Here is a 17,971-nt window from a genome sequence, read left to right on the forward strand (position 1 = left end):
GGTTTTCTATCTCCGGGCTATACTCCCAGACCTATTTTTATATTTTATCTAGAAACAGGGTCTCACTAAGTAGCTGATGCTGGCTTCAAATCTGTGCGATCCTCCTGTCTCAGCTGCCCAAGCGCTGGGACTACAAGCGTGCGCCACCACGCCCAGCTAGAAATAATTTACTTTTATCCGGAGGTCAGAGCCAGACAAGAAGTGATCGCATTTGGGCTGTGCCTTAGAGGATTAGGTTAGACTTATGTGCTTGAACATAGGTAGATAAGCAAGGGAAAGAGCGGCCCAGGGACAAGGGGCAGCCTCCTAACTATGCAGGGACTGGAAAATGTTGAGCTGTATCAGGAAATACTCCCAAACACTAAAGAGAGTATTCAAGGTGGAGTGGGGGGAGGGAGTTTAGAAATGAGCTGAAACGTGAAAGATACATAAAATGCAGGCGGCCGGCTATTTGGTGGCAGTCCTTGACTGCCAGGCTACAGACTGCACTTACTTTGGGGATGATGGGGAGCAGCTAAAGGTTTGTCAGGAAAAGGATGTGCTCAGGGGTGTGTGTGTGTGTGTGTGTGTGTGTGTGTGTGTGTTTCAATGCTAAGGATTGAACTCAGTGGTGCTGTGCCACTGAACTACATCCTCAGCCTTATTATTTATTTATTTATTTATTTATTTATTTATTTATTTATTGTAATACTGGGAATGGAACTCAGGGGCATTCGACCTCTGAGCTACACCCCCAAGCCCTATATTTTGTTCTTTATTTTGAAACAGGATCTCACTGAGTTGCAAGGGGCCTCACTAAGTAATTGAGGCTGGTCGCGAACCTTGATCCTCCTGTCTCAGCCTCCTGAGTACAGGGATTACAAGCGTGCACCACCATGCCTGGCTCCCTTTTTAGTTTACTTATTTATTTACTCATATATTTTTGTTTTGTTTTGTTTTTTTGTGGTGCTGAGGATTGAACCCAGGGGCACCTCTGAGTTATACCCTCATCCCTTTTTTATTTTTATTTTGAAACAGGGTTCCACTAGGTTACTGAGAGTTTTTACATTGCAGAAGCTGTTCTCAAACCTGCTATCCTCCTGTCTCAGCCTCCAGTATTGAGACGACAGGTGTGTGCCACCATACCCAGCTTACTCATTTATTGTTATGGTATTGGGCACTGAACCCAGGGGCATTCTACCACTGAGCTATACCCCCAGCCCTTTCTTACTTTGAAATGGGGTCTTCTGCCTCATCCTCCTGAGTAGCTGGGGTTACAAGTGTGTGTGAACCCATAGGATTAGGTCTGCATTTTAATAACTGGCATTAAAATGAGGATGGAACCAAAAGAGAGTGAAATGTAGCAGAGCACTTAGGAAGCGATCACAATCATCCCAACAAGCAGAAGCAGAGGCCTGTGCGAGGGTTGGGAGGACAGTGAAGAGCACAGGTTTAGAGAGATGGTGGGGACTGAACCAAGTGATTGAACAAGTGGGCTGCAGAGGGAGTGGAGCCCAAGATGACCAAGATGATTTTAGACTAAATTACTTATACTCTAGGGGCATATTCTATGTGTATGGTCCTGGGGGTTGAACCTGGAGGCATTTTACCTATCAGCCCTATTTATTTTATTTTATTTTATTTATTTATTTATTTATTGCAATACTAGGGATGGAATCTGGGGGAATTTTACCTCCAAGCTATACCCCCCAGTCTTGTTTTTTTATTCTATATTTTTATTTTACTTTATTGTGGTACTAGGGGTAGAACCCAGGGGCTTTTCTACCTCTGGGCTATATTCCCAGACCTATTTTATACTTTATTTGGAAACAGGGTCTCAATAAGTTGCTGAGAGCCTCACTCAGTAGCTGAGGGTGGCTTTGAACCTGTGCCATCCTCCTGTCTCAGCCTCCCAAGTGCTGGGATTACAAGTGTGTGCCACCACACCCAACTTATTCTATATTTTGAAATAGGGTCTCACTGAGTTGCAAAGGGCCTCACTAAGTAGCTGAGGCTGTCCGTGAATCAGGATCCTCCTGTCTCAGCCTCCCAATGCTGGAATTACAAGCATGCACCATCACAACCGGCTTTTTTGTTTGCTTGTTTGTTTTGTTATGTTTTTGTTTTAATTTTGAGTCAGGGTCTCACTAGGTTGATAAGAGTCTCACTGCTTACTGAGGCTGTCCTTGAACCTGCAATCCTCCTATTTCAGGCTCCAAAGAACTAGAATTACAAGCACCTGCCACCATGCCCAGATTAGGGGTATATTTTTATTTATTTATTTATTTATTTATTTATTTATTTATTTATTTATTTTGGTGGTACTGGGGGTGGAACCCAGAGGCTTTCTACCTCTGGGCTATACTCCCAGACCTTTTTTATATTTTATTTGGAAACAGGGTATCACTAAATTGCTGAAAGCCTCATTAAGTAGCTGAGGCTGGCTTCGAACCTGTGCAATCCTCCTGTCTCAGCCTCCCAAGCACGGGGATTACAAGCATGTGCCACCACGCCCAGCTCCTAGGAGTATATTCTAAATGTAATATTTAGTGGTTGAACCTAAGGCTATATTCCATACATTGTATAAAGAAAGTCAGTTACCCGGATAGAAGTTCTCGCTGGATACCCACGCTTCACCGTCAATGTTCCGCAGGTACTTGGAAGGGGTTTTAGGGAATCTCTGAAATGACTTCTGCATGTATTTCTCTCGTATACACAAGGCCCGATACAGACCTTTACAGACCAACTCAAAGTCTTCAACTGTTACCTGCCAAGAAAAAAACAGCTGTCAGAGTTGATCCTGGGGAAACCTGGGCAAGGCGTGACTTTGGCACCTGCCAGCAATGCCCTGAGCTCTAGCCCATCTGGGCCTCACCTGTGTACCTGGCTGCTCCTAGGAGACCTGGACCTAGGTCTCCTTCACGAGCAGGTCTTGAAGTTTTTCTGCCTCTCTAACCTCACCCCAATGCACCTGTCTGATGAGTCTTTCCCTTACAGTTTTACTTTTTCTTTCCTTTCTTTTTGGTGCTGGGGGTTGCCCATCCTAGGCAAGTGCTCTACTACTGAGCTCTACCCATAGGCTCCTTGTTTAGATTTTAAAATTTTGCTATGTCACATTGACTCTCTAGCAGATATGATTAAAACAACCCATTCTAACATGGCATATACCTTTTTCCCTTCCATGTAACATTTGAATTTTGAGCTGGGTGTGGTGGTGCACGCCTGTATTCCCAGCTTTCAGGAGGCTAAGACAGGAGGATCACAGTTCGAGGACCACCTCAGCTACTTAGTGAGGTCCTTTGCAACTCAGTGAGACCCGGTTTCAAAATAAAGAATAGCTCAGCATGGTGGTGCACGCTTGTAATCCCAGCACTTGGGAGGCTGAGACAGGAGAATTGCACAGGTTCAAAGCCAGACTCAGATACTTAGTGAGGCTATCGGCAACTTAGTGAGGTCCTGTTTCCAAATAAAATATAAAACAGGTCTGGGAGTATAGCCCGGAGGTAGAAAAGCCCCTGGGTTCCATCCCCAGTACCACACACAAAAATAAATAAATAAATAAAAAATAGGGCTGGGGGTGTTGCTCAGAAGTAGAATGCTCCTGGGTTCCATCCTCAGTACAAAAAAAAAATTAAATTTAAAATACAGACTTCTGTGACTTCCAGGAAGATGGCGACGGAGAAAAGTGGGGTTTACGAGCCCCGCTAACAACCAATCTCTATTACCACAAAATCAGCCCCTTTCATAGCCAGAAAACACCATCAGCAGAGAAACAAAAAATGTAATTTCAAGGGACAGAGAAAAAGAGGGCTGGAAAAACAAGACACCAGAAACCAGACCACAGTGTTGTAGCCAGAGGCGCGGCGCGAAGTGGCGGGCGCCATTTTCCCTTGCAGCACCAGGCTTCAGAGAGGAAGGGAACTCATAACGGAGCTCAGAGCCACAGAAAAGAAATTCCAGCCTCACGCTCGAGGACGCGGCAGCAGCGCCTTACTGCCGGTGGCAGCGGCGAACTCACCGGACGGCACCAGACCAACACACCCAACAGCCCACCAGGCTCCAGAGAGGAGCGGCGGACAACAAGCTGAGGTGAGCAGCTGCAGATCAGCCGGGAGGAATTTGGCAGATTTCTTGGCGCAGGGAGCATCTAAAGCTCCCAGAGGCTGGGCTCAGCACACCCTGCAGGGACTCAGAGCAGAGCTCAAAAACAGAAAAGAAATACGCCAGCCTCATTGCCGAGGGCGTGGCAGCGGCGCCATATTGCTACCGGCGGCAGCAGCAGCGAATTCACCGAGTCCACAACAGCTCCATCTGCGCACTCAAAAACAGTGAGTCAAATTGTGGCCCCTAGAGGAGAAATCCCAGTACTGTACTCCCAGGGACTTGACCCAGTGCGGGAGTGGCAGTGGCAGAGATATCACACCATAGGAGAACGCCCAATCTGGCACCCCCCGTGGTCTAAAGCAGCCTCGATTGACTCCCAGGGTCTGAGACTCTGCGATACAACCCAGTAAAGGAGTAGTGGGGACTGAGATACCACAGACTCGAGATCCAGAGCACCTTAACTGAAGTTGTAGTGACCCAAGGGAAGAACCCAGAGAAGGCACAAACTTCCGAAATCATGGGAAAGAGGAATAACAATGGAGCAATGAATGCCCACAACCCCACAACATCAGAACCCGATAAAACAGAAATTCAGAGATTTCTAGAAGATCAAATCAGGAAAATAACTGTAGAAATAATAGAGGTGTTTCGAAAAGAATTCAGAGAGAGCCAAAGAGAGATAAAGGATGCAATTAATGAAGTAAAGGCCTCAATTCAAAGTACAAACAACCGATTAGACCACATGGAGAATAGAATCTCACTCCTAGAAGATGATCATTCAAAAAATGAATGCATAGTTTCTAATTTAGAAAAAAAAATCCAACAGCAGGAATCTGACATTGAAGAAATATGGACCCATTTTAAGAGAGCTAACCTAAGAATAATTGCAATAGAGGAGAGAAAAGAAGGTGAAACCAAAGGGATCAACAATCTTTTCAAGGAAGTAATAGTAGAAAATTTTCCAAACGTAGAGCAAGAGGTCGATACACAGGTCCAGGAAACTTATAGAACTCTCTTTAGACAGGATCAGAGAAGAGGATCCCCACGCCACATAATTGTCAAAATGACCAATGTGGAAGCCAAGCAGAGAATCTTAAAGGCAACAAAAACAAAGGGCCAAGTGACATTCAGAGGCAAACCAATTAGAATCACTCCAGACTTCCCAAACCAAGTCATGAGAGCCAGAAGGGCTTGGAGCAACATATTCCAAACTCTGAAAGAAAACAACTTTCAGCCAAAAATTTCCTACCCAGCAAAACTTTCTATTAAATTAGATGGGGAAATAAGCTTCCACGACAAACAGAAACTGAAGGAATTTATGTCTTCAAAGCCAGCGCTAGAGAAAATACTCAAAGAGATTAACTACAAAGAAGAAATAGGTAACACACACCAGAACCAGAGAAACAAGATTTTCTATCCAACAGACAACTAAGATTGGTTATCTGTGGAGATTCATTATTTATGTTAGTCTTTTACCTATCTCTAAATTGTATTGTTTGCTTTTATTTTTGCTAATTATTAGGATTTCTAGTTGGAATATTAATATACCTTCAGATATAGCATTTGGAAATATTTTATCCCATTCTATCAGTAACTTTTAACTCTGTTTACATTGTCTTTGGATATACAATATTTTTTTTTATTTTTTAGGGAGTTTATTTACCCTTTTTTTGCCTCTGCCATTGAAATCATATCCAAGAAATCACTGCCAATTTCAATGTTGTGAGGTTTTATGACCCAATTTTCTTCTAAAAGTTTATAGTATTAAGATATATATTTAGGTCTTTTATCTATTTTGAGTTAGTATTTGTATATGTGTTAGGTAAGGGTCCAGTTTTATTCTTTTTCATGTTATTATTATTTTTCAACAATATCTAGTTAAAATATTAGTACTTCCTCCACAAATGTTCATGGAAACCTTGTCAAAAATAACTTGACAATATATGGAAGAATTTATCTCTAGGCTTTTATTTAACTCAAATGGTTTATATATCTGCCTTTAGAACAGTACTACACTGTTTCAATTATTGTAGCTTTATATAGTTTGAAATCAGAAAATATACATCTTCTAGCTTTGTTCTTTTTCAAGATCATTTTGGGTATCTAGAGTCCATATTCCATATTAGGATAGATTTTTTCTGAAAAATAAATAAATAAATGTATGATAGTTTCACCTAAAAAAATATTCTCTGGTAAAAAAGAAAGCAAAAAGAAATAGTGAAATGTTATCTTTAAGTCATCAAAAGCTTGGTATCAGACAAATGAAACTATTATGTGAGATTATCATCGTTAATATTGGATAAATTGCTATAAAACTAGATGCCAACCACTAAGCCAAGCATGGGAAGGAGGGATGGGGAGGGAATGGGGTGGGGATTGGGTAGGGGCTAACTGGGCGATGTGTGCATATATGTCTACAAAAGTATTTTCTTTATACCATTATGATGTATGAATACATTGCACCAATAAAAATAAATTTAAAAATATATAGACTTCTGGAGCAAGGTGTAGTAGTACATGCTTGTAATCCCAGTACTTGGGAGTCTGAGGCAGGAGGATTTCAGGTTCACAGCCAGCCTCAGCTACTTAGTGAGGCCCTCCGCAATTTTGTGAGACCCTGTTTCCAAATAAAGAATAAAAAGTAGGGCTGAGGGTGTAGCTTGGAGGTAGTATGCCCCTGAGTTCCATCCCCAGTACTATAAATAAATAAATAAATAAATTAATTAATTAAAGACTTCTGAAGACAGTATCTCAAAAGAAAGACAAAGTAGTCCTAATTGTGAGAATCAAGGCACTTGTTGGTCAGTGAGGAAAATATTTGGGGATAAAAAGAGTGTTACAAGCTCAGACCCTATCATTCATGCGCTACTTTTTATTTTTATTTATTTTTTATTTTTTTGTGGTACTGGGGTTCCTGGAAGCCCTTCTACCTCCGGGCTACACTCCCAGACCTATCTTATATTTTTGAAACAGGGTCTCTGACACCAGCGCAGCTGGCTTCGAACCTGCGCGATCCTCCTGTCTCAGCCTCCTAAGCGCGGGGATTACAAGTGTGCGCCACCACGCCCGGCTCATGCGCTACTTTTTAAGAGTCTTGGATGAATCAGAACAACACCCTTTCAGGAGTCTTTTTTTTTTTTTTTTTTTAGGTCTGGGGATGGAACCCAGGGGCATTTCACCTCCAAGCCACATCCCCTGCCCTGTTTTTATACTTTATTTTGAAACGGGCTCACTGAGTTGCGGAGCGCCTCACTAAGTAGCTGAGGCTGTCCGCAAACCGTGATCCTCCAGTCTCAGCCTCCTGAATGCTGGGATTACAAGCGTGTGCCACCACGCCCGGCTCAGGAGTTAATTCTTGTGGATGGTTTAAAAAAGAATCCTATTTCTGGCTAAAAATAATTCTAGAGTAAAGCTTTATTAGAACTTCTGGAAATTTCCTAAAGTAGTCTATTTCCCTTTCCTGTATCCTGAACTCCTGGCTGGGTCAGTTCTGTGCAAGGAGTAATAATCTGAAATTATTGAATGTTCATTGTCAGAGCCCAGAGACTTTTTCTCTGGAACCAACATAAGCTTGTTCCCAATTGAGATACAGATATTGATCTGAATCAGTTTAACTATTTTTCCTATTATTTTTTGTGGTGCTGGAGATCGAATCCAGGGGCATTCTTCCTCCAAGCTACATCCCCATCCCTCTTTTTTTCAGTGCCGGGGATGGAACCCACTTCTATCTTGGAGGTATACTTCAGCCCTACTTTTTTTTTTTTTTTTTGGTGGTACTGGGGTTCCTGGAAGCCCTTCTACCTCCTGGCTACACTCCCAGACTTATTTTTACATTTTTATTTGGAAACAGGGTCTCCTAAGCACGGCTGGCTTCGAACCTGCGCGATCCTCCTGTCTCTGCCTCCCAAGGGGGATTACAAGCGTGAGCCACCACGCCCGACTACTCCAGCCCTATTTTTATTTTTTATTTTGAAATAGGGTCTAAGTTGCTGAGAGCCTCACTAAGGAGCTGAGGCAGGCTTCAAACCTGCACGATCCTCCTGTCTCAGTTTCCCAAGTACTGGGATTACAAACGCTCACCACCATCCCTAGCAACCCCTAGCCCTTTTAAAACAATTTTTTTTTTTTTTTTTTTTGGTGGTGGTACTGGGGCTCTTGGAAGCCCTTCTACCTCCGGGCTCCACTCCCAGACCTATTTTATATATTTTTTTAAATTTGGAGACAGGGTCTCTTAAGCCAGCAAGGCTGGCTCCAAACCAGCGCAATCCTCCTCTCTCTGCCTCCCAAGGGGGATTACAAGCGTGCGCCACCACGCAGCTAAAACAATTTTTTTTTAAGGGAGTCTTGCTAATTTGATGAGAGTCTCATTAATTGCTGAGGCTGGCCTTGAACCCAAGATTCTCCATTTCAGCCTCCCAAAATTACAGAATTATAGGTACATGCCACTGAACCAGGCTTCCCATCTTCTTTTTATTTCTGGTTTAGTTTCTATGAAACTCCTGAGTATCAAGTTTATCTCCCAAGTTTTGCCTTCTTTTGAGCACTCCAAACTTTGTTTCACCTGTACCTTTTGGTTTTCCCTTTGGTGGTGGTACTGAGGATTGATCCCAGGGTATTCTACCTTGAGCTACACCCTCAGTCCTTTTATTTTATTTATTTATTTATTTTTCAGGTCTGGGGATGGAACCCAGGGGCATTCGACCTCCGAGCGACATCCCCCTCCCTATTTTTTATTCTTTATTTTGTAACAGGGTCTCACGGGGCATGCCTGTAATCCCGGCGCTTGGGAGGCGGAGACAGGAGGATCGTGTAGGTTCGAAGCCAGCTGCGCGCTCTGGCTTAGGAGACCCTGTTTCCAAATAAAAATATAAAATAGGTCTGGGAGTGTAGCCCGTAGGTAGAAGGGCTTCCAGGAACCCCAGTACCACACACACAAAAAAAAAAAAGAAAAGAAAAGAAAGAAAGAAACAGGGTGTCACTAAGTCTCTGAGTAGGAGTCTTGCTAATTTGATGAGAGTCTCATTAAATTGCTGAGGCTGGCCTTGAACCCAAGATTCTCCATTTCAGCCTCCCAAAATTACAGAATTATAGGTACATGCCACTGAGCCAGGCTTCCCATCTTCTTTTTATTTCTGGTTTAGTTTCTATGAAACTCCTGAGTATCAAGTTTATCTCCTAAGTAGCTGAGGCTATTGGTGAACCGCGACCCTCCGGTCTCTGCTTCCTGAATGCTGGGATTACAAGCGTGCGCCACCACACCCAGCTACCCTCCGCCCTTTTAAAATTTTTGTTTTGTCTTGAAACAGGCTCTTGCTAGGTTACTGAGCCTCTCGCTATGCAGCTATGGCTGGTCTTGAACCTGTAGTCCTTCTGTCTCAGCCTCCCAAGTACTGGGAGTACAGGTGTGTGCCATTGTGCCTAGCCTCAAATGTAGTTAGAGCTGTTAGGTAGTTATGAGCAGTATGGGAAAAGAAATGGGACAGGGAGGGGCCTTCCTGAGAGGAGAAAGGGATCACCCCACTCAGCTGCGATCAAGACTTCCAACCAGTTAAGTTGCAGCTTGAGATGGCAGCCGAAAATCCAGCATGGTGAATTTAGCACAGTCACAGGAAGCAACAACCACCCCAAATTCCTCTGCATGATGCGAGCTCAGCCTTTCCTTCTTCCTTCTTTCTGCTCCTGGATCAGCCAGCTCTGTGACCCTCCTGGTGAACCCACTCAATAAAACCCATTGTCCCCCAGTGGAAGCTATTAAATGTTTCATTCCAGTTATTCAGTATCTAAAACCCCTGCCAATTTCAGAGCATTTTGCATTTTATGAAAAATAAAATAAGATAAACAAGAATAGTTTGTATTTCATTGCTCTGAAATTTTTAGTATCCTAGGACTTCCCCTGACTGGGTCAGTTACATGAGAAGGGGGCTCAGGACTGTGCTTAAGGCTATATTTGGAACACAGACCGATGGCTACATAACAGTTTTGCCAATATGGTGCTTATACTGCAAATCCATGTAGCAGAGATTTATTCATTGACCAGCTGTTCTGGATAGGACAGGCAGATCAAGTTGTTAGCAACATACCTTTACTATTTCTGTGACAAGCTAAGAGTTGGTTCCCAGCAATAATCTACTGCGTAAGCATCTGCAGTGAAACTGGAAAGTTTCATCCACCAGAACCACAATGGCCTCATGAGAATTCTAGCCTCTCTCTCTCATCTGTCTTCTTTTTTTCTGTTTTTTTCCTTTCTGCCGAGGAAGGGAGGGCGTAACCCAGGGCATTCTACCTCCAAACTACATTCCCAGTCTCTTTTATTTTTTGTTTTGGAACAGGGTCTCGCTAAGTTGCCGAGTCTCACTCCGTTGCCGAGGCTGTCTTTGCACCTGCGATCCTCATGTCTCAGCCTCCCGAATGCTGGGATTACAAGTGTGTGCGGCTGCCATGCCGGGCTACACACAGCTTTCTCCTTACAGCCTTTCTCTCTACTCTAAGTCCCTTGGGGCCCCTAGCACCCTCTGTGCCTCCCAAGGCCCCCTCTGCTGTTTTGTAGCACACCAAGGAGGCTGGGCCGCCTCTTCTTGTCGCTTTCTTTGGTCTTGTTGTCAAAATCTGTCTACTGTATTCAGTGGCGCTACTGTGCTCGACTCCATATTCTGGGTTACAAACAAAGGAGACAGAGGAGGAATCATGTGGATGTGAACATAGTACAGAAACGCAAAACATACTACATTATTATCTAGATGCAACAGTGAGGTATAACAAAGGACAGACGAGCCAGGGAAGCTGAGGAGCTGGCCGGCCAGGCCGAGGGGCTTCCCAGCAGCCTCCTCTGGGTGGCACAGATGACTCACCCCCGAGGCGTAGTCGCCAGTGATCTGTACTCGCTGAAAATCAGGCACGGCCTCGTAGGTTGGGGATGAAGAAATGTACTCATCGATGTGGGACAGTTTGGTGGAAGATGTTTCACCTAGTGGAATTGACAAGCTGATAGTCTTCCGTCCTTGGAAACGTTTTTTCCTGGGTTTAAATGAAAGAAATAAGCGTACTTAACTTTGTCTTCCCCAGTGTTAAAATGAAAACGCGGGTTGGGCGTCAGAAACCGGATTCAGGCGGCTGTCACTGACGCGTGACAGGGTCTCCCTTTCCTGGGCACACCTTAGCATAGTTGACCTTAGCGCCGGCAGCACGAAGCCGTCCTTCCTGGCGGCCTCTCCTAGCAGAACGGCAGTGGGTCTTGCCACGAGCACAGGCTGCGCCAGCCGCCACCGTGTCCGTCTGCCCGTGTGCCCTAAGGTCTGGAGCTTCCATCTGCCTATCTGAAAAGATGGTGTAAGGATAGCTACCTGATAGGATTTCCATGAGATTTAATGTATATAAAAACGCCTAGGACAGTACCTGGAACTTATCGGGTGCTTAATATTAGTTCCTCAAATCAACAAATACTTAGTGAGTCTCTAACACAAGCCCTGTGTTCGGTCCTTCAGGGGATGCCAGAGGAGGCTGTTCTCTCTCTTTCTTTCTTTCTTCTTTCCTTCCTTCCTTCTCTCTCTCTTTCTTTCTTTGTTTCTTTCTTTCTTCTTTTTGGTACTGGGGATTGAACCCAGGGGCATTCGATCTCTGAGCTAGACTTAAAACTCTTTTTATTTTTTGTTTTGAAACAGGGTCTCCCTAAATTGGTGAGATGAGAGTCTGGCTAAGTTGTTGAGGCTGTCCTTGAATCTTTGATCCTGTCTCAGCCCCTCAAATACTGGAATTACAGGCATGTGCCACCACACCAGGCTTTGTGCTTTTTTTTTTTTTTTTTTTTTTGCGGGTCTGGGGATGGAACCCAGGGGCATTAGACCTCCGAGCTATACCCTCTGCCCTAGTTTTTATTCTTTAATTTGAAACCGGGTCTCATTAAGTTGCAGAGGGCCTCACTAAGTAGCTGAGGCTGTCTGCGAACCGCAATCCTAAGGTCTCAGCCTCTGGAGCGCTGGGATTACAAGCGTGCACCACCACGCCCGGCTTGTGCTTTTCTTTTCTTTCTTTCTTTTTTTCTTTTTCTTTTTGGTGGTACTGGGGTTCCTGGAAACCCTTCTACCTCTGGGGTACACTCCCAGACCTATTTTATACTTTTTAAATTTGGAAACAGGGTCTCTTAAGCCAGAGAGGGTGGCTTTGAACCTGCGTGATCCTCCTGTCTCTGCCTCCCAAGCGAGGAGATTACAAGCGTGCGCCACCACGCTCGCTGGCTTGTGCTTTTCTTAAAGTTGTAAAACCAAGAGAAAGACAGCAGGGTGGGCCTGGTGGGACGGGGGAGGGCCGAAAGGAGGGAGTTCCAGCTAACTGGTCAGTAAAAGTTCAACGAACCAAATGTGGCCTTTGTCACAGTGAATTCTAGAATAGTTCAAATGGAGGCAAATGGACTCTGTCAAAAGGGATCTCTGAAGGCCACTCAGGGGAAGCAGGACGTGTGTATGGTAGGCCAGGCTGGGCAGGGTGTGAGGCAGGGATGGAGAGCTGCACCCTGAGGCTGGGAACGTCAGCTGGCTGCGGCAGGCTTCCTGGCAGGGAGTGACACCTGAGGAAGATGACGGCTCTTGATCTCCAGTTTCTATGACAACCACATAGGGGTGAGTAAGTTCACTGCAGCTGCAGCCCACTTGGTTTGGAAGGTCGCAGGGTGGACCTGGGAGAATGGATGAGAGTAGCAGGCCACTGCTGTCTTCTTTTTCAGCCCTTGGTATCTTGCCCAAACACACACAGTGTGTGGTGAGTGGAGGCTTCTAACTCTGGCAGAGTACGTCCTCTGAGTTGAACCATCACGCAAACACATGGACCCATCTGCCCTGACACCCCCTCCTCGTGTGCCGGTGTCCTGAGCACCTGCCTCTCCACTTACCTCCTGCCTAGGGACGTGGACAGCGTCTCCATGTGGAACACATGCGCTTGCATTTCATGAAGAGAGATTGGACAGATGTCATCCACGTCAAAGGGAGAAATCTCATGGCGACCTCCCTCGTCCTTGACTTCAGAGGCAAATACTTTTTCAGCAAAGCTACGCATTGCATCATCGATTTCTAAAAGGAGTGTTTACATATTAGAGTTCAAGTCCTTTTTTTGTTTCCCAAAAGTCATCAGAGAGTTTCTGCCAGGTGACAAGCATAAGGATAAGGACTGAACTGGGTGCCTTGACTCCGGCTCTCCAACCAGGGCAGCTAAAACAGAATGGAGCTTGGTGCCCACTCTTTTTTTTTTTTTTTTTTTTTGCGGGTCTGAGGATGGAACCCAGAGGGAGGTCAAATGCCTCTGCCCAATTTATTATTCTTTATTTTGAAACCGGGTCTCACTGAGTTGCAGAGGGCCTCACTTAAGTAGCTGAGGCTGTCCGCAAACCGCGATCCTCCGGTCTCAGCCTCCTGAATGCTGGGATCACAAGCGTGTGCCACCATGCCTGGCGATGCCCACTCTTCCCTGAGTGCATTTCTGTGTATTTGTGGCTTAGAAATCTGCTTGCAGAGGTGTGGGTCAGGTCCACACAGCACATTTCTGGAGGGTCCTAAAGATGGGGATAGGCTCTGGTCTTTAGTGCAAAATCATCTGTCTCTGGCAGGGCTGAGTTTGATTTCATAGCAACCCTGTAGCCGCCCTTCCCATTAAGTTGGTGCTCTTCTTATTGGCTTTGAAGATGTGGATTCTTTTTTTTTTTTTGGTAGTGGAGATTGAACCCAGGGGCATTCTACCTCTGAGCTATTCCCCCAGCCCTATCTTTTATTCTTTTTCTTTTTCTTTTCTTTTTTTTTTTTTTGGTGGCACTGGGGTTCCTGGAAGCCCTTCTACCTCCAGGCTACACTCCCAGACCTATTTTTTACATTTTTATTTGGAAACAGGGTCTCCTGAAACAGCGCAAGTGGCTGGCTTTGAACCTGAGCGATCCTCCTGTCTCTGCCTCCCAAGCGCGGAGATTACAAGCGTGCGCCACCACGCCCGGCCTTTATTCTTTATTTTAAAACAGGGTCTCACCAGTTGTAAAGGGCCTCCCTAAGTAGCTGAGGCTGGTCGCCCTAAGTAGCTGAGGCTGGTCGCCCTAAGTAGCTGAGGCTGGTCGCAAACCTGCGATCCTCCTGTCTCGAGATTATAAGCGTGGGCCACCACGCCCAGCACCAATTTGCTTTTACGTGCCTTACTTTCCCCATTTTTAAAATGGGGAGGAGAGAGTGACTCTCAGCCTCGAGACCCTCAGGATACAAGTGAACCAGTTTCATCATTAAGGGTCGTGATGTCCATCAAGAATCTGCTTTCCTGTTAAGCTCCACTGTGTTCTCCAGATACCCACTTGCTATCTAATTAGTTACCATCTCTAATGCTTATAAAAGCCTCTTGGTCTTCCCAGAAAAGAGCTGGTAAGGAGTAATGAGAATGGCGAGCTAGCCACTGGGGCAATAGTAGAAGACAGAAACATTCCAGACATGATGACGGAGCAGATGTACGCAGAGGAGAAGATCTGTCCACATCATCAGTGTCTACACAGGCTGCCACGAGGTGCCATTTTCAGTTCTAATGTAAGCAGCTGTGAGGAGTTCAGGCCCCGGCTCTGCTCTTACCCCACCTTCCTCTGCCCCCTTATCTGTCAAGTGGGGACACCATTATCTGTTCAACCTCACCCGCAAGGCCGTTGTGACACCAAGTGAGATCATGGATGTGGACATGCTTTGAGGACAATAAATCAAAGGATGTGAATTGCCCTGGTCACATTTGGTATTTGGGGTTCGCTTGGGGCCATTAAGGAAATGAAAATGATATGGCTTAGTATAGGAGGAAGCACGCAATAGAAAGGACAGCAATGGGCTCATAACTTCACCAACACTAAGTCAGGTCGGCCGGGTTTAAAATCCTGGCTTGTCACAGGAGACTCACGATTTCATGCATCTGCTTGCCTCATTAAAACCAAACACTTGCAGAAACTGAAAAGCATCTTTGGATGCTATTAGTAGTTCTTTGGCAGTCATCATGACCCACGAAGGAATAAATAGAATACTAAGTAGGTATACTTGATGGCTAAGAATGCCCCCCTCAGCCCATGGCCAACTGAGCCACAGAAATAGCAAGCACAGGCACATGCACCTCAAGATGAGTGGCAGGCACGAGTGGGCAGAGGCTCCGTGCACCCGGGAGGGCAGTGGACATAGCTGGTCAGGAGGATGAGGATGGGGATGGGGATGGGGATGAGGATGAGGTGACAGCGAAACTGGCTTGTCATGCCGGGACTGTGGCAGCGCTGCTGGAGGCCTCAGGAGGACAGTGTGGAAATGAAAGCTCGGGAACGAAATCCTATTCATTTGATACCTGGCTCTTCCAAGAACAAGTATTCATTATCTGGGACTGCATGTGTCCACCTATTCTATGGTTTTATTTTATTTTCTTTTATTTGCAGTACTGGGGATGGAACCCAGGGGCATTGTACCTCTGAGCTACACCCCCAGCCCTATTTTTTAGTCTTTTTATTTTTTTGAATCAAGGTCTCACTCAGCTGTGAAGGGCCTGGCTAAGTAGCTGAGGCTGTTAGCGATCCTCCGGTCTCAGCCTCCCGAATGCCGGGATTACAAGTGCGTGCCGTCATGCCCAGCTTTATTCCATAGTTTTAAACACTATTGTTCTTACTAAGATTGTGTCTCCTTAAACTACTACAGACAGTTGGAAAGTAGAAATTCTATTCTTTAGTAGTTTACATGATGACCAAAAAGTACATGATTGATATTTCCTGCACTGAATTGACTGGTTGTTTTCACATCATGCAACCACAGCTGAAATGCGATCCCTAATTTGAGAGCTCTGCCCTTCAAAACCTTCAGGGGGTAGTGGCGATTATGGGAAGGAGAGAGAAACTGGAGCTTCGAAAGATGAGTAGAGGCCCAGCGTGGCAGCGCACACTTGTAATCCCAGTACTTGGGAGGCTGAGACAGGAGGATCACGGTTCACAGATAGCCTCAGCTATTTAGTGAGGTTCTCTGCAACTTAGCGAGACCCTGTTTCAAAATAAAGAATAAAAAAACTGAGCCAGGCATGGTGGTGCACGCTTGTAATCCCAACATTTGGGAGGCTGAGATCGCAGTCGTGGACAGCCTCAGCTACTTAGTGAGGCCTTCTGCAACTCCGTGAGAACTTGTTTCAAATTAAGAATTAAAAAACAGGGCAGGAGCCGGGCGTGGTGGCGCATGCTTGTAATCCTCGCGCTTGGGAGGCAGAGACAGGAGGATCGCGCAGGTTCGAAGCCAGCTGCGTGTGCTGGTTTAGGAGACCCTGTTTCCAAATAAAAATGTAAAAATAGGTCTGGGACTGTAGCCCAGAGATAGAAGGGCTTCCCGGAACCCCAGTACCACCAATAAATAAATAAATAAAATTAAATTTAAAAAAAGGCAGGGGGTGTAGCTCAGAGGTCGAATGCCTCTCTGTTCCATCCCCAGACCCCCACACACACAAAGGGCTGTGGCTGTAGCTCAGAGGTAGAATGCCCCTGGGTTCAATCCCTAGTAACACACACACAAAAAAAAAAAAAAAAGAAAAAGAAAAAGAAAAGAAAAGAAAAGAAAGCTGAGTAGGTAAGTTTTAACGACAACCTAAATCCCAAAAGGAAGAAGAGGTAATCTCTCAGATTTTTAAATTATTTATTTTTTGATGGTTTGGGGGTTGAACCCAGGGGCATTCTATGTCTGAGCAGCATCCCCAGCCCTTTTTAATTTTTGTTTTGAAATAGGGTCTTGCTAAGTTGTTGAGGGTCTTGCTATGTCACTGAGGCTGGCCTCAAACCTGTGCTCCTCCTTGTCTTAGCCTCCCAAATACTGGAGTTACAGGGGTACGCCACACAACCCAGCTAGTTACTGAACATTCTTTTTTTTTTTTTTTTTTTTTTCAGTACTGGGGATGGAACACAGGGGGCATTCTACCTTTAAGCTACACCTCTGGCCCTATATTTTATTCTTTTTTTTGTGTGTGTATGTGGTACTGGGGTTCCTGGAAGCCCTTCTACCTCCAGGCTACACTCCCAGACCTATTTTTATTTTTGGAAACAGGGTCTCTTAAGCCAGCAAGGCTGGCTTCAAACCTGCGCAATCTCCTGTCTCCGCCTCCCAAGTGAAGGGATTACAAGCATGCGCCATCACGCCCGGCCCTTTTTTTTTTTTTTTTTTGGTGGTACTGGGGGTGGAACCCAGAGGCCTTCTACCTCTGGGCTATACTCCCATACCTATTTTATACTTTATTTGGAAACAGGGTCTCACTAAGTTGCTGAGAGCCTCACTCAGTAGCTGAGGATGGCTTTGAACCTGTGCGATCCTCCTCTCTCAGCCTCCCAAGCGGGGGGATTACAAGCGTGCATCACCACGCCCAGCTTATTCTTTATTTTTGAAACAGAGTCTCACTGAGTTGCAAAGGGCCTCACTAAGTAGCTGAGGCTTTCCGAAAACCACGATCCTCTTGTCTCAGCCTCCCAAATGCTGGGATTACAAGCGTGCACCACCATGCCTGGCCTGAACATTCCTTTTGAACATCTTTTGAGAGATTATAGAACATTTGAGTGGCAGCCTCTTGGGATAGGACATCTCCACTTGGAGAGAGTACAGATAAAAGAAAAAAGAAGTAGAATGATAATGCTTTTTGAACACTAGGTCAGGAAAAAAAAAAGTGTTGTGAGAGCTGGATGGCCTTGAGCAAAACACATAATCACTGGGCGCCTCCATGTTCATCATCATAAATGGAAAATATTAATAATAATGTCACCCTCACAGAGTTGTTATAAGATTAAACAAGAAATACTTTTAAAAACTACATGGTACCATCCAAAAATTTGGGATTACTGTTAACACAGGAAATACAAGACTTCAGGAAAGGAATATCATGCTCTTGCGTCTTC

At 45.1% G+C, this 17,971-nt stretch overlaps 1 protein-coding gene across 1 annotated transcript in view; it reads right to left on the reverse strand.

Moving 5' to 3' along the window:
• AMPD1 (adenosine monophosphate deaminase 1) overlaps nucleotides 1–17,971 on the reverse strand; it is a gene marked incomplete at both ends in the record, with an annotated part of 44,799 nt that overhangs the window by 24,957 nt on the left and 1,871 nt on the right. Inside the window, 3 exons of the mRNA XM_080691715.1 lie at nucleotides 2,581–2,746; nucleotides 10,932–11,097; nucleotides 12,965–13,142. Coding sequence (XP_080547841.1) covers nucleotides 2,581–2,746; nucleotides 10,932–11,097; nucleotides 12,965–13,142 — 510 coding nt within the window. The remainder of the gene's footprint in view (nucleotides 1–2,580; nucleotides 2,747–10,931; nucleotides 11,098–12,964; nucleotides 13,143–17,971) is intronic.

This window comes from Muscardinus avellanarius (assembly GCF_963383645.1).
Source record: "Muscardinus avellanarius genome assembly, chromosome: 3".
Taxonomy (NCBI): domain Eukaryota; kingdom Metazoa; phylum Chordata; class Mammalia; order Rodentia; family Gliridae; genus Muscardinus; species Muscardinus avellanarius.